Raw genomic sequence first — 14,422 nt, forward strand, 5'->3', positions numbered from 1 at the left:
CACAGTTTTGCCGTTTATTTTGTGTTTTGAGTGCGCGCGGAGTTTGAGTGATGAGCTCAATACTTCCCTTTCAACGGGACCACTCGACTACAAACGTTTATTGCTTCAAAAACGCCCTACCAGCCCGAGCGCGCACTTGCAAGCAGGCACCCATGCCTGCTTTTTTGTGGCACCAGACCGGAAATAGGTCCCTCCGCGTTGCGGAGAAAAGGAGAAAACTACCCGGCATGTGATATATCGAAGGCCGCCGAAGAGAACGCCGCGAGCCGCCCCCCTCTCCGGGAGAGAGCGCGCAGCTTTCGTCGCCTTGTCCGCGCTCGAGTTGAGAGGGAACGATTATGCGCGATTTCTCATCGCGCGTAGTTTGGTTAATTGTGAACGGATTTTCATAATTCTTGCGGGAGGAGATTTCTGGGACAATAGACTTTATCCCAAAATACAGTACTAGTAGTCGATGGCAAGTGTTGCTGGGTCCCTTTAACTCTTTGCGTACCGGGGGAAAAGTGCCGTTTTTTGTGGGTTCCGGTAATGTTTTTTTTATGAAGAACCGGTTCAGTGAAAAAATGTATAAAGCACGCGAAAGTGAACCTAAATATATTCTCTTTTTATTGATATAACTTTTATGAAATTGTAAAGAGAGAAAAGGCAAAATAAAAATTGTCAAATTAGACATTTTAGGCAAATTTAGCACAAAATTGCGAAAACACTCTATAACTTCAAAGAAAAAATTTTAGAAGAAATTCTGAAATATACAAACGTTTTCTGCATTTCTTAACAATGTTCTCTAAAAACATCAAAGCCCTAACTTGAGCGGTTCCTGAGCTGCAAAAGTTTGTTTACAGCGCTTCAAAACCACGAAGAAAAAAAGCTTTTCTCGATTGTTTTGGGTAAAGATTTTTATTGCAAAAACTCCGTTGTCGAGGCAGCAGGGAGTCTTGGCCAAAGGATGTGGAAACCCTGCAGATAAGATAGAACCATCCGTGACACTGATAAATCTCGCGAACCGTCAGCGGAGCACTCAAAGAAAACCGGCTACACTAGAGAAACAAGCCGCTCGCTTACCTGTTGGCGGCCGCTGATGTTCCGGGCTGATTGTCGTCATCGTCACTGTCAGAACGCAAGTCTGACAGATCGAAATCATCGGAAGAGTCACTGCTGCTAGTAAAGTCCCGAAAATCCACCGAAGATTGAGTAGAATCTCGCGATTTGCAGTGTTTGGGAGCAAGCATCGAGCTCGCGGGGGCGCAGCCATCTTCCGCGGCAACTACGCCGCGTATACGGGCTTTAAACACCGCCACCTGGCTCAAAAAATACAAACTACACAGCAAATGAAAGCTTATTTCTTGTGCTACACGGTAGATGGCGCCAAACGTTTCAAAGCGCCCGGCGCGACTTTCAAATCAGCGTTTGAAAACTCCGATCGATTTCGATCGCTCATGATCGAAATCGCGCGTGCGGTACGGAAAGAGTTAAAGTAAAAAAGAGGTGAAAAACAATACTTTTTTGCCAAAAACACCAATGGAGCCATTTATTTCTAAAGCACCAGCTTCATAATCACTGTCAGTCATTTTTTTCCTTTTCACCCGGTCGTCTGTTCTTCCTTGACTATTTTGTGCTCCATCGTACAGATTTGTTCACAGTATTTTGCTTGTGGTCAACCTCTTTAACTCTTTCGTTACGGCGGAAAAACGGCCGATTTTAAGTGCTTCCACAAAACGTTTTTTTTCTCTTGAGCTACTGGACACACGTAATCTTGCTATGCATGAAATTGTAGCTTATAGATTGCTCTTCCAAACACAAAGCATCAGTTTTGTTAAAAGTACAATTACTTACAGTTTATTTGTCAAGTAATCAGAAAAAAGCCCCCAAGAAAAGTATACTAAAAACACAAATCGGCACTTTTACCGAGACTAAAAATTATTTCAGGTATTTTAAGATATACAAATTGTTCCTACGTTCCTTGGCTATGATTCAATATATAAATCAACAGTCTACACCAAGTTTTGGATTTTTGAGGGCCCGTCAACCTAGCGCAACTGACAGCTGTGCCACGCCGCGAGGGCACTCAAGGGTGTGTGAGTCTATGTAAAATGTGCATCCAAGTACCGTACTTACCTGATTCTAACGCGCACTTTTTTTCCGGAAAAATAGGTCGAAAAATCACATGCGCGTTAGAATCGGATACGAAACCGAAACAGCGAAAATTTCGTCCCACCCATCACCATCGCCATGTCAAGATGGCGCTGAAGCTTTTAGCAACAATTTTTCGCACGCAGGAAGCATAGGCGCCTAGGCTTTTCCATCGGAGTTCATACAAATAGTCAGATCGTTCCACTTGCGCGCTTGATAACAGCAATGGCAGCAGCGGCTCTCACGTGTTCAAAACGAGCGGTCGGCTGAAGCGTGCGCCTCTGGAGAAGCTCGCGGGATGGGCGTGTGAGGCGTGGGCCACGATCCCATCGACCATGGTTGAACGTTCGTTCAGAAGTGTGGCATCGCGAACGTGCTTGACGGCACCGAGGACGAGATCTTGTGGTCAGCGGAGAGCGACGAGGAGTGAGATGAGTGAGATTACTTCGGGAAATAAATCACCCGTTTCTATCGCATTTGTTTTTCTTGCTCACACAGTTCCATGCGCGTTACAATCGGAGGTGCAAGTTTTTTCGGTTTTTTGTCAGGAAAATTGGGTGCGCGTTAGAATCAGGTAATTACGGTATACTCTTTTGTGACCTCGCACAAAATCCTTATCAGTTCGGTGGTAAAAAACAAGAAAACAAAAATCGAGCGCTCTCGACAAGCATCGCACCTGAACCCTGCAGCGCTAATCTGACACGAGCGCAAGGTTATCTTGAAGGTGATAGCGCGATACGGCGCGGTGCATTTGGCAAAATATCCCGCCCGTACGTTCTCGAGACCCTAAACACAAAATCAAAACCGCAGTCGTCAGATAAGAAGCACGTTTTGTTTATAAATACAGCGCGGAGTCACAACGAAATTACCCGCCAGCGCTTGTTGAAGTTCGAGGCACCTGAACCGGAGCTTCGTCTTCCTAACTGAAATCTGAAGATCCCACATCATTGCTTGATCCCTCACTGCTGCTGGAATCAGAAAAATCGACAGCAGGAGCAGCCGAAGTGCTTGCTACAGCAGTCCGACTGTGCGGAGCGCGGCGCGAACCGAACGCCATTTTTCCTCCTCCTCCCCTCCCCCTTCGGTTCAAATTACTCTTGCTACGCCGCCACCACACGAGACACATAAACAAACGAAACCGAAATTGAAAGAGACGTTGCCAATGAACACACCAGATGGCGATAGTTGTCTGTGGAGCGCGGGTTTCAGATTTTGCGGGAGATTTAAAATCATCGGACGCCGGCTTCCGATCGCCTATGGCGCCGTCGTGAAAGAGTTAAGGGGACGTGCTCCTCCAAACAACTTTTTTTTTAATAATGAAGTTAGGAGGCTGAAATTTTCACAGCTTGTAGAGATTGAGCTCCTCTGGTCATATATGTAATCAGATTTTGAATAGCTGCTCCGGATAAAATGTTACGCAGCATGACTTTCAGAAAAATGGCTTTTTTGTGCACACTTTTTTTTATAGTAAAAATTTTTTCTGAAACTTTTAAAATAGCCTAGGTGGTTCCTTATGAACTGCAGAGTGCACAAATCTACCTGAAAAAGCCTCATCATCATTTTCCTCACCACACAAAAAAAAATGACTGGTAGTGTGCCTTTTTTTGTTCTGTATATTTTTGTTTTATGACCGTCAGAAATATCTAAGGACACAAATTGCATAATGAACAAGATTTGTGCACTCTACGTGTTATAATGAACATCTGTGCAAAATTTCATCCTGATACGACAACTTTAAGTGGGAAAATAAGTGTGCACAAACTCAGAAAACGGACAAAAACAACAAGCTGAGAAAAACGCAATTGAAAGTTTATTTCTTTGGCAGATTCAGAAATTCTTGCTCAAACAACATGAAACTTGGTGGGGATACAGTCTGAAATGTCCACATTGAGGTACTAAAACTAGAATGCTCCTGCTGCATAAGTTGCACCCTCACGGTTTTTGCTGGGGTAGTCCTTGGTATGGGACCGTTTCACCAGGCTGCGGCAATGGGGCTAGCCTTAGCAGTCAGCTTGGCACACATCTGCCTGATCCTCCGCTGGTCACTTGCATTGCTTAGTCTGACCAGTTCTTCTGAAGGGAAGATTCCCAGTTCTTGGAGAACTTGCTCAAAGCTAGTGTGGCCCCTGTTGAACCACAACCCTGCGAGGGCAGTGGCAGTCTCCACTACAGTGAACTGCAGGTTGTACGATAGCGTCCTGTGCCAGATGCGCAGTGCTGCTTCCGTCTCCATGGCATGGGATGAGCAGTCAACATTTTTTTCACACACAAGTGGCATGAAAGGCTTGCCACACTTCCTCCTCTTGCTCATCAAGCTTTTGGTGGCGGCTACAAGTACAAGTAGTTTGACAGCACCCCAAAATCCAGGCAGCGACCAGTGTCAAGAGAAATGGCAGTGCCAACACTGTTGTGGCTCGTGTCTTGGCTTCTGCCAAGTGCCATCAAAAATCACACTGAGGTCAGTCTGACCAGCTTGCAACGCAGTTACTTGCCTTGCTTCAGCAAGGTTGTCAGAGACGCCTTTTGTGGCCGCAACATGAACTTTCTTGGCAGTGTTGTAGAACGTCTTTTGATGCTATGGTTTTGGTAGACCAAGAATGGCACAAAACCTGCACAGCTGATCGTGTCCGATGCCAACCGCGCGTGCAGCGAGTACTGCTTTCACATTGACGGCGAAACTATCACGGGGACTTCCCCTGCAGAGTTCCGGTTTGCGGCCTCCGCGACCGACGGCGGCAGCGCGCTGCGACGAGTAAACAGAAGAAATCACTCCCGCAGCCACTCCCGCAGGGCACTTCTTGTTTTTGCACTTCAGTTCCAGTACCAATGCGAGGCCCTTCCGCTTGTTCGCAACCTCAACTACGACGAGTTCGCACTTCCCGCACGTCGCGCACACGGTGCCACTCAAGGTCAGTCAGAGCGCCGACTTCACAGATAACTGCACCGCTCCCGTGGCTGGCTGTCTCCTCACCTTGGAAGGCTGCCGACTTCTTCTCCGATGCGCTTATAAAGCCGATATCTTCGCTGATAAAATCAGGCCCGCCTGGTAGAGCCGCGCTTGCAACGCGTGAAGGCCCGGCGCCGTTAGGCCTCACGGTGCCGGTCGTGCCGGCATTGGCCGTGGTCGTCACAATGCTGCGCCGCTTGCGCTTTCCTTTGTAGCGGCATGAAGTACGCTGCTTCCGGCGTCAAAAGTCACGCTTCTCCTCACCGTTCACGATTAAAAACACACGACAAGGAAATAGAAAAGATAGCGCGAAGTAGCGAACGGAACGATGCGGGCGATGGCGGCTCACAAGCGGCAAGAGCCAATGGCGGTCCCGCTTTCGCGTCACGTGATTTAAATGCCCAGTGGGAGCTCGCAAAACAAGCGGGAAGAAACATTTTTTTTATTTTTTTTACGCGGAGATACGAAGCTGGCGAGCGGCTCAATCGAGAGAAGGCTTGCTCTACCTCTCTCAAGTTACCGAAATGGCGGCGAGCCACGCTGCCGTGCGGAATAAATTCTCAAACCTGGCCGAAATTTGGCTTGATTGCGCGATTTCTTGGGTCACCGCGAGTCATTCAGACACATTTTTGACTAAGTTCTCGTTCGTATTTTGTTTTCATTTTTTTACCCATGAAAGAAGGATAGTCAAAGATGCTAATGGAAGGGAAAACAAAAAATCGGTATATTTCGAAAAAATCGCGTTTTTTCGACCCGCGTGTCCCCTTAAGGGGGGACACTGGTCTTAAAACAACTTCTTTTATTTTCAAGTAAACTCTGTGAAACTTGTCAGTCTTGCTGCTTTTTTCCCACTGATTTCAAATATGCCAGTATTTTTTCAGTTGGTCAATTAGTTCCCAAGATAATTAGAGATAATTAGCCATTTTTGCCCCCACAATTAACAAAACAGTGTTGGTCACAAAACTGTAATCTTTATATTTTCCATTACTATGAACCCTGCTGAATGCAATCTTAGAAACAGTTTTTTGATGCACCGCTTGGAACTAATTTTACGGCTCATTAAACTTCGGTAGCACCAGTGGCAAGGAACTATTTTCAGTGCCCATTTCAAACACCGAAGTTTAATGAGCTGTAAAATTAGTTCCAAGCGATGCATCAAAAAACTGTTTCTAAGATTGCATTCAGCAGGGTTCATAGTAATGGAAAATATAAAGATTACAGTTTTGTGACCAACACTGTTTTGTTAATTGTGGGGGCAAAAATGGCTAATTATCTCTAATTATCTTGGGAACTAATTGACCAACTGAAAAAATACTGGCATATTTGAAATCAGTGGGAAAAAAGCAGCAAGACTGACAAGTTTCACAGAGTTCACTTGAAAATTAAAAGAAATTGTTTTAAGACCAGTGTCCCCCCTTAAGCCACTTGATGGTGGTGTTGCGCCCAGGTTTTGGTCTGAATGATTTTAAAATGCTGGCTCATGCGTTGATTCATCATTCATGCAGCTTCGAAGGGAAAATGTGGAAAAAAACGTGCAACAGGGTCTTTGGATTGCCCTCGCTGAAAAATCAGCTATGCAATGGTTGCTAAGCAATTTCTTAATGTAGCTGGTTCCAGAAAAGCGTTTTGATATAGAACTGGAAGTTTTTTTAGGAAAAAAATGACAATAAACCCTGAGAACATTCTTAAGAGGATGTGGGTACTTACTTCTTGCTTACGGGAAAACTGCTTTTTAGCGAGAAATAAGACTTTTTAAGGCAAGTGTGAAAATGGAAAATGTGCACAAGAATGTCCCTAATTGCGAAGAAAAACAGTCATTTTTTCAAAATTTCGCCTTACCCTGTGCCCTTAAAGGACTACTGGCACTAAATTTCTCGCTTTCAGTTTTTATGCTGTAAAGAATACCTATTGGCCCAGTAATTACGAAAATCGAACCGAAAGCCGTCAGCCGCCAACACAGAATTAATTATAGCACGTTTATTGCAACCAGTTTCAAATTCGGTCGCCACACGGGAAAACGGCCGTTCGAAGGCCCGCCTGCAAGCGGGCCAGTCTGACGCCACGGTCTCGCCCGTGACGTCGGGGACGTTCGCCGCATTGTCTGCTACAATTGCACATGGTCTGCACTCGCCCGAGCAGTCGACATGCCGTCTGAATCGTCAGACTCTGATGAGTCGCTGCCACCCGACAGACAGAGCAACTTTATTTGGCCAGGCGATAGGCCGGCGATGTCTTCGCCGTCGTCCGTTTTTTAATATCACTGCGGCTCGAACCGGCGCAGTCCGTGATAGCAACAGCTTGTCACCACTCTTATAATCAATCTGATCGCGAAAAAGAAGTCCCACATGCGAGAAAGTAGATGTTAGTGTGGTGAAAAATTGTGCTAGGGGTTGTTATCAGCGCTGAATTTAAAAGCGGCGTTCAGATATTTGCCGCGATGGTAAGCCTACGCTGACCAGCAGCGGAGGTTTGGCGCTCCGACCCAGCACTGCCGGCACCGCGGTGCGGCGAGTGGCTGAAAGATGGCGCCACCCGCGCGCTAGAATCAAAACAGGCCACGGCAGATGTCTTGGTCGCCGACCGCCGAAACGGCACTTATCGCCAAAATAAAGCTCAGTATGCGAAAAAGGGGATGATAGTGTGGTGAAAAGTTGTGTAAGGGATGGTCATTCGCAGTTGTACAGATACCGGCGATCAAATATTCGCCACGATACTAAGCCTGAAGTTCCCAACACCCAAGATGACCCGAGCAACGCCGAGCCCGCTGGCTTGGGCGACAGTTCTTGCGGCCTCCGCGCACGAACTCAGTCCACGTTTAGCGCTGCATGTCGTCGCGTGGAAAATAATGCATCTTGGCGTCGGCGTCGATTGGCTGGAAGAGGCTTCCACGAGCAGTACTTCGCATTCCGCGAGCTTGCCATAGCACAACTTGGGCGAGCTCGGCGACGCACACCTCCCCGACGCCGCGGTGCGCGTCATGGAGGTGTGCGGCGCGGTTTTTGGCACCAGTGAAAGGGAACACCATGCGCCGGCCGCGAACTGAAGAGCAAAGATGTCGAACACGCAAAGTGTGCAAAGTTTACAAGCATTGCTCACACAGCTACACCCGTACGTCTCCTGCCCAATCGAATACCACCGACAACAGCAGCGCAGGATATCGTTTCCGGTTCCGTAAACGGCTATGTGACGTCACCCTGAACCGGCCAGACACACTGGCCGATGTTTCGTCACGACGAAAGCGATTTCGCTAGTGCTGCCGATTTGTGGAAGCTCGCGGCCGGTACAATCAAAATCGATTTAGATGTGATTCCGGCCTCGGATCGCTGCAAAAATTTCTTTGAGGCATCTGTACAAACTAATGAAGCCAATTATATCATTTTTTAGGCGTCAAAATTTGGTGTCAGTACTTCCTTCATGCTAGGGATTTTATTTCAGAAATTTTCAACCCTCCTAAATTTCCATTGCGGGTTTGTAAAAAATAAGACGGGCAAACATGTCTAGCGGCCACTATGAACATCTGACCACGTTGACACTGACGTGTCTGCCATTTCCTGTTACTTTCAGCTTCCAGTTGAGAAAAGATAACGGCTGCTTTGTCTGCTCTGTTTGTGTGGCCGAATCGTGTTGTTTAGTGCATGCTTAGCGCTTGTGTGTACAATTGTATCGTGACATTGTGCACATGTAGTGTTGTGTCGATGGAGAGATGAACTAAGAAAGTTCAGAAGGAAAGAATGGACTCCGGCAGCACTGGACCGAAGCGCGTGGAGGTCAATGGGGGAGGCCCTAGTCCTGGAGTGGACCTAGATAGGTGGTTGATGATTGAGCGTTGTGTATGGCAGTAAGCATGCGGTCCTGCAATGCCTGGAAAATGCAGATTTGAGCGGTCGTGTCTGAAGAAATCCGCTCCAGGCAAGGTGCAAAGTTTGCTGCAGGTCCTTTGTTCAACATCACTGCCATGGGGGAGTCTGCTCTGAAAAGTCACTTAAGAGGTGCAAAACATAATATAGCGAGCATATGCAAGCCGTCGGGAGTAGCGGCGTGATACGAAATTTCCTGACGGTCCCGGAATGCCAGCCAAACGAACCGCACCCGGTGCCGTTGCAGCTGTCAAATTTGATGGATGCGGAAATCTTGTGGACATTGAAGGTTGCAACTGTGCACTATTCATATCGTTCATCATCACGAGTGGATTGCTTAAAAGGATGTTTCCAGGCAGTAAGGTAGCGCAAGCTTTTACCTGCGGAGAACAGAAGTGCAAACATTTTGTGTGCTGTGGTTTAAGGCCATTGTTTCTGTCATCCCTGCGGTATGAGATGGAGAGTGGCGACTGCCGCGTAGTCTTGTTTTCAAGAGTCTCTGAACGAGAATTGCCAACAGAAGCAAATGGATGTTCATTTACGGTACTGGCATGCTTCACATGTGTTTATGGGCCATGCCAGGGCTGAAGACCTGCAAGAAAAACTTCTTGGTGCCTTGGAACCACTTCCCTTGCATAACATAGTGCAAATATCAATGAATGGGCCCACTGTAAATCTCGAGGTGTTCAAAGGCCTGCAGGCCTTCAAAAACTTGGGCAGCTGTAGCACGCACACTGTGCGCAATGCCTACAAGGTAGGTCTTGCAGCAAGTAAATGGAGGTTGGGCCTTTTGCTCTGCAGTGGGAGCAGGTTGTTTCTTGATGCACCTGCCTGGAGAGCAGACTTTCTAGCTGTGCCGTTGATAGAGCGGATTCTGGCCTTTGGCCTGACGTCTGAGTATGTTATGTGGAAGTGGCAAGAAATAAGGAAGTGAACCTTCCCAAATGTGCTTCCTTTCAGAATGTATTATTTTTGCCCTGACCCACTAGTGGTAGTGAATCTCAAGTTTCCAAGTCCCATTGGCATGACACTACAGCCGTTTCTAATGCACTTGCAGACAGACAAGCCACTCTCTTTTTGCAAGCGACCTTGAGAGTGTTGTCTGAAAGCTGCTAAAAAATATATCTCAAGCCCTCTCTATTCCGTTAATCTGCGGGAATCACCGGCCTGCAAAAAATTAACTTTGTGAAGATTTAAACAACCACGTGTCACTTGAGATCAATGTTGGAGACACTGCCGAGCAGCTTCTTAAAAGCCACAAAGTGCAAAAGCTGCAGTTGAATTTCGCATGCAGTGCAAGCAGTTTCTTCCAAGTGTCACAAAAAATATCTTGGAGAAAGCCCCCTACTGTATCCCACTGTGCGAGGCCTCTCTTCACTAGACCCCAGGCAGATGTGTAAGCCGGATGAGTGCCTGGAAGGCTTAAAGTTCTGGATGCACTCATTGCAGCAGAGAGAATCCATGCGTCTTCAAGGGAAACTGTGCTTGCACAGTTCATTGAGCTGCTAAAGGAGCTCAAGCGTGAGTCGCAGCTGTTCAAAAGTAGCTTCCAGGCACTTGACTTTTTTTTTTTTTTTTTAAATTGGTTTAGCATATGCTGAGCTGTGGAAGTTTGTAAAACTGCTGCCTACGCTTACTCCCGGCTAGGCAAGCATAGAAAGGGGATTAAGCCTGAATCGCCTAGTTTTAGTAGAAAAAAGGAACTTTCTCACACTTCACAACGCATTGTCTGTAATGCTGTAGATGCAGCAGGTGGCATTTTAAATGTGCCCTTCACAAAAGAATTGCAATCATGTGTGGCCTCTGCGAGGAACTAATGCCGTGCCTTCTTGGAAATCCAGAAAAAGGCAGAAGCTAGAAGATGCAAACCAGAGGAAGAAATGGTGCATTGGTGAAGAGGTTGAAACTCTCAGAAAGAGAAAAAAAGAACGAAGCTGCTGTTGCAGAATTCACTGCGTCGGCAGACTCCTGTGCAGAAAAAGTGAAGGCAATGAGTAACCTGACTTGCACCATGAAGTCAAACAGCCCAAGTCTGCCAAGAGCAAACAGCAGGAGATCTTTGGCATTGACGCTAAAATTCAGGAGAAGCAACAGGAGGCTACATAAAGATTGATTGGGCGTTGGTTGATTTTTAGCAAATAAAATTTTGCACTTAACACAGGTTGCCGGTGCAACTTTATTAATGATGTGAAATTGTTGAAGAAAATGTCGCTGGACATCTTCTCCAAAGGGGGGTTCCCGTGTTGAAACATTGGCTCCAGCGATGTTTCCCCTTTTCTGCTGCTTCTCATAATTTCAAGCCTCCATGTTCCCCTGAACATAGAGCTTTGAAAGACCCTTGAATGTTTGCCACATAAACCCTGCTTCAACCTTTCTTCTGCCCTTTTGCAGTACAACGGCCACGAGTTCACCCTGTGGGACCGCTTTGAAGTGCAGGGGGAGCTGACGCTGCGGCAGTTCCTCGACTACTTCAAGGTGCGTGCTTTCATGCGTGGCGGTGTGTGTGTGTGTGTGTGTGTGTGTGTGTGTGTGTGTGTGTGTGTGTGCGTGTGCATGTGCGCGCGCGCGCAGTGGCTGACGGGTGGTGCTCTCCCCCCCCCCCTGCAGAACGAGCACGCCATTGACATCACCATGCTGTCCCAGGGGGTGTGCATGCTCTACTCGTTCTTCATGGGCAACGCCAAAAAGGAGGAGCGCCTCAAGCTGCTGTGAGTGACCCTTCTCCAGGCAGCCTGCTCTTGCGGTGCCCGTTTTCTCTTACAGCGGTGTCTATTTTCCCCGTACTTTGGTGGGGTGGTATACGAGGATGAAAAGTGCACGGTTGAACCCACTTATAGTAGCCGCAGTTGTAACAAAGGAACGTTGCACGACCGTCACAATATGCACTAAGGCAATGGCAGTAAGTTGCAGGTACAACGAACAGGCATGAGGGTGCAGCTCGGTACAGCAAACAACCCACCCTCGCCTCAGCGACAAATGGTCAGGTGAGGGTCAGTTGTATGCAGCATAGCGTATTCGTTAGCTTTCAGCTTAAAAGCAGCTGTATTATATCTGGCATACGGCTGCATGGCGAGGCAGACCCGAAAACAGCACAGAACAAAGCGATGAAGAACTCTGAATGGCAGGAAGCGAGCTTTTGACTGCTGCTCCTCCAATGATGGGATGACCGAACGGTGTGCGAATGGTTGCTGAACTCTTGTATGTCCCAATCTGAGAACAGCTGCCTTGGAATAACCAGATGAGGCCGTGCCTTGTTTGATAACCTTGCCGGCCTTGCAATTATTCTGTTGACTTGTGGACACTGGTGAAGGGAAACCCACTTCATAGTAGAGGTGCTTGTCCCCCCAGTGGGCTTGTACCGTGGACACAGTGGGCACAGCACCTCCATTACGGGTTTGCAGGCGGGCATCAATGCGCTTGTTTGGGCCCGTCCTAGCCCGCGTTCTGGAACAGGCATGCCGGTGTACGCATTTTCCACTTTCTCCCTATTACGAGTTCAGTAGAAGTGGTGAACTAGGTTGGGGGGTGTGTGACTTTGCCTGGCTCCCTTCTCGACTTGTGCAGCATGACCGAGGTGGTGAAGGAGGTGTCCCGCAAGCCCATTCCTCCCCACGTTCGGGCCCTGGTCTTCGAGCTCTGCTGCAACGATGCGAATGGGGAGGATGTGGAAGTGCCGTACGTGCGTTACCTGCTGCCCAAGTGACTCCCGTGTGCTGCTTAGAAAGGTAGGGCGCTCGTGAAATTCCTCCATACCGTGTGTGCCATTGACTGTCGGCCTTCTCGGCAGCTCCCGTGTACGGGGGGCATCCTAACGGTGGGCTCCCCCCCCCCCCGTTTCAGTGAGTGAAAGAGGCCTCGGTACGCACACCGCGTTCGCATCTCCCGGGTGGTCTGCTGCACGGATGCTAGAAGAACCAGCGACTTCTCTCCACCTGTGTCGGCCAACGGCATTTCATGAACAGCTGCTCTCCTCCCTTTTTGTATTTATACCGATGCAAATAACACCAGTGAAGCCCCGGCTGGCTCTGTGCTCTCATTTCTCTGCATGCACGTGGAGAGGGAGATGAGCAAGTTTGGCTGGGCTGTGCACAGCACAGGGCAAGAGACCATAAAGCTTTTTGAGCCACATTTTCAGATCGCACGTTCTATGTTCTGTGCGTTTCTAGTTCCCCGTTGAAAACTATCGCAAAGTGCCAAAGAAGAATATTTGTCTGCTGAGGTTACAAAATATTTCTGCAAAATGACTAAAGCACTGCAATTTTCGAAGCACTAGTCTGTAAACTGACGCCACCAGGTGTTGCCTTCTTGGTCTCGTTAGATTGGCTGACTAGTGTTTCACATGATTGACTGTGGTAGGTGTCGACATAACAAAAACATGGCTGCTGGGCGACTGGGCTGATGCGTGCATAGTTCACTTCTATGTTTTCCCTGGTTGAGGTTTTGCAGTCGGCTCAGTTCCTGTTTAGCCGGCTTATCTGACATTTTCAGGTTTTCATTTTAGAGCCTGGTTATATTTTTGTGATATTTACGGCCAAGTTAGTTGTGTACTACTGCGTACGAGTGAAAATAATGAGGTAAAAACTTCTGTGATGTTCTGGTGTTCTTTTGGCTAAAATTGAAAGTATTCAGAACTTCCTAACCTTGCTAATTTTCCATGAGCGGGCAACATGTAGGCCTCTGTAACGCAAAAACTGCTGAATGTATCAACATGAACATTGAAATTTCACGATTTGGGGTGCGTTCTAATGTGCCTGCCAAATTTCGTTACTCCAAGCCGAAAACCAGTTTGCTTCGATCCCCACCACCCCCCTTAAAAAATGCTTGCAGGAAGTCTCCAGAAGGCAAGTGGTGTGGGCCCTGGCATCAATTTTCAGGGTGTGCTCTGAAGGATTGCTGCTCAATTATCACCACTTAAGGGGGCTCACGAGTCTTTGGAGCCGAAAAATCGCGAAAAAACCCATTTTTCAATTTAGCGATATTCGCGTTCGCGAAGTCATATTCTACCTCTTCGTAAAGTTTTGATGCCCAAATCCACGTAGTTATTTAGAAAATGACGAATAACGGCACGTTTCTAGCTGTAAAATGACGCGAAGCGGCGTCGAAAACGCCGATTTTGAGCGGCGCGCCGTCCTTGAACGACGCAGCGTAGAGCCGCCATGTTGGTAGCGTTCGAAAGCGCCTTCTTTCTTCTTTTTTTTCTACTCGGACGGCGCGCTAGACTCCGCTTTGTTAGCCGGGAAAATGAACAAAACAAAACGTCAAATGCGCCTTTACTATTGGTCCCTGCTCATCACGTGGTGAAACGGGCGCTCCTCATTGGCCCTAGTCATCAGGCGCGGCCATCTTTTTCAACTTGAACGCGGCCATTTTGGAAAAGCCGTCGGACGGGAAGCATGGCAAAACCGTACCGAAAGTTCCGCAGCGCTCACAAATTCGGCAAAAAACGCAAAAAGGTACGCTGCAAGCAAGCTGAACGCCTTCGGGAACC

The 14,422-nt window shown here is 47.7% G+C and overlaps 1 protein-coding gene across 3 annotated transcripts in view; it reads left to right on the plus strand.

Annotated features, from left to right (window-relative positions):
- Positions 1–12,954, plus strand: part of Uba1 (ubiquitin-like activating enzyme 1) — a 47,289-nt gene extending 34,335 nt beyond the window's left edge. For all 3 annotated transcript variants that reach the window (XM_077683340.1, XM_077683339.1, XM_077683341.1), the window contains exons 23-26: positions 11,326–11,409; positions 11,542–11,642; positions 12,499–12,659; positions 12,775–12,954. In XM_077683340.1, coding sequence (XP_077539466.1) covers positions 11,326–11,409; positions 11,542–11,642; positions 12,499–12,637 — 324 coding nt within the window. In that variant the 3' untranslated portion in view covers positions 12,638–12,659; positions 12,775–12,954. The remainder of the gene's footprint in view (positions 1–11,325; positions 11,410–11,541; positions 11,643–12,498; positions 12,660–12,774) is intronic.
- The last annotated feature ends 1,468 nt before the right edge of the window (positions 12,955–14,422 follow it).

This window comes from Haemaphysalis longicornis, unplaced genomic scaffold (genome assembly GCF_048455015.1).
Source record: "Haemaphysalis longicornis isolate Haplotype H1 unplaced genomic scaffold, Haemaphysalis longicornis Haplotype H1 scaffold_9, whole genome shotgun sequence".
Classification (NCBI taxonomy): Eukaryota; Metazoa; Arthropoda; class Arachnida; order Ixodida; family Ixodidae; genus Haemaphysalis; species Haemaphysalis longicornis.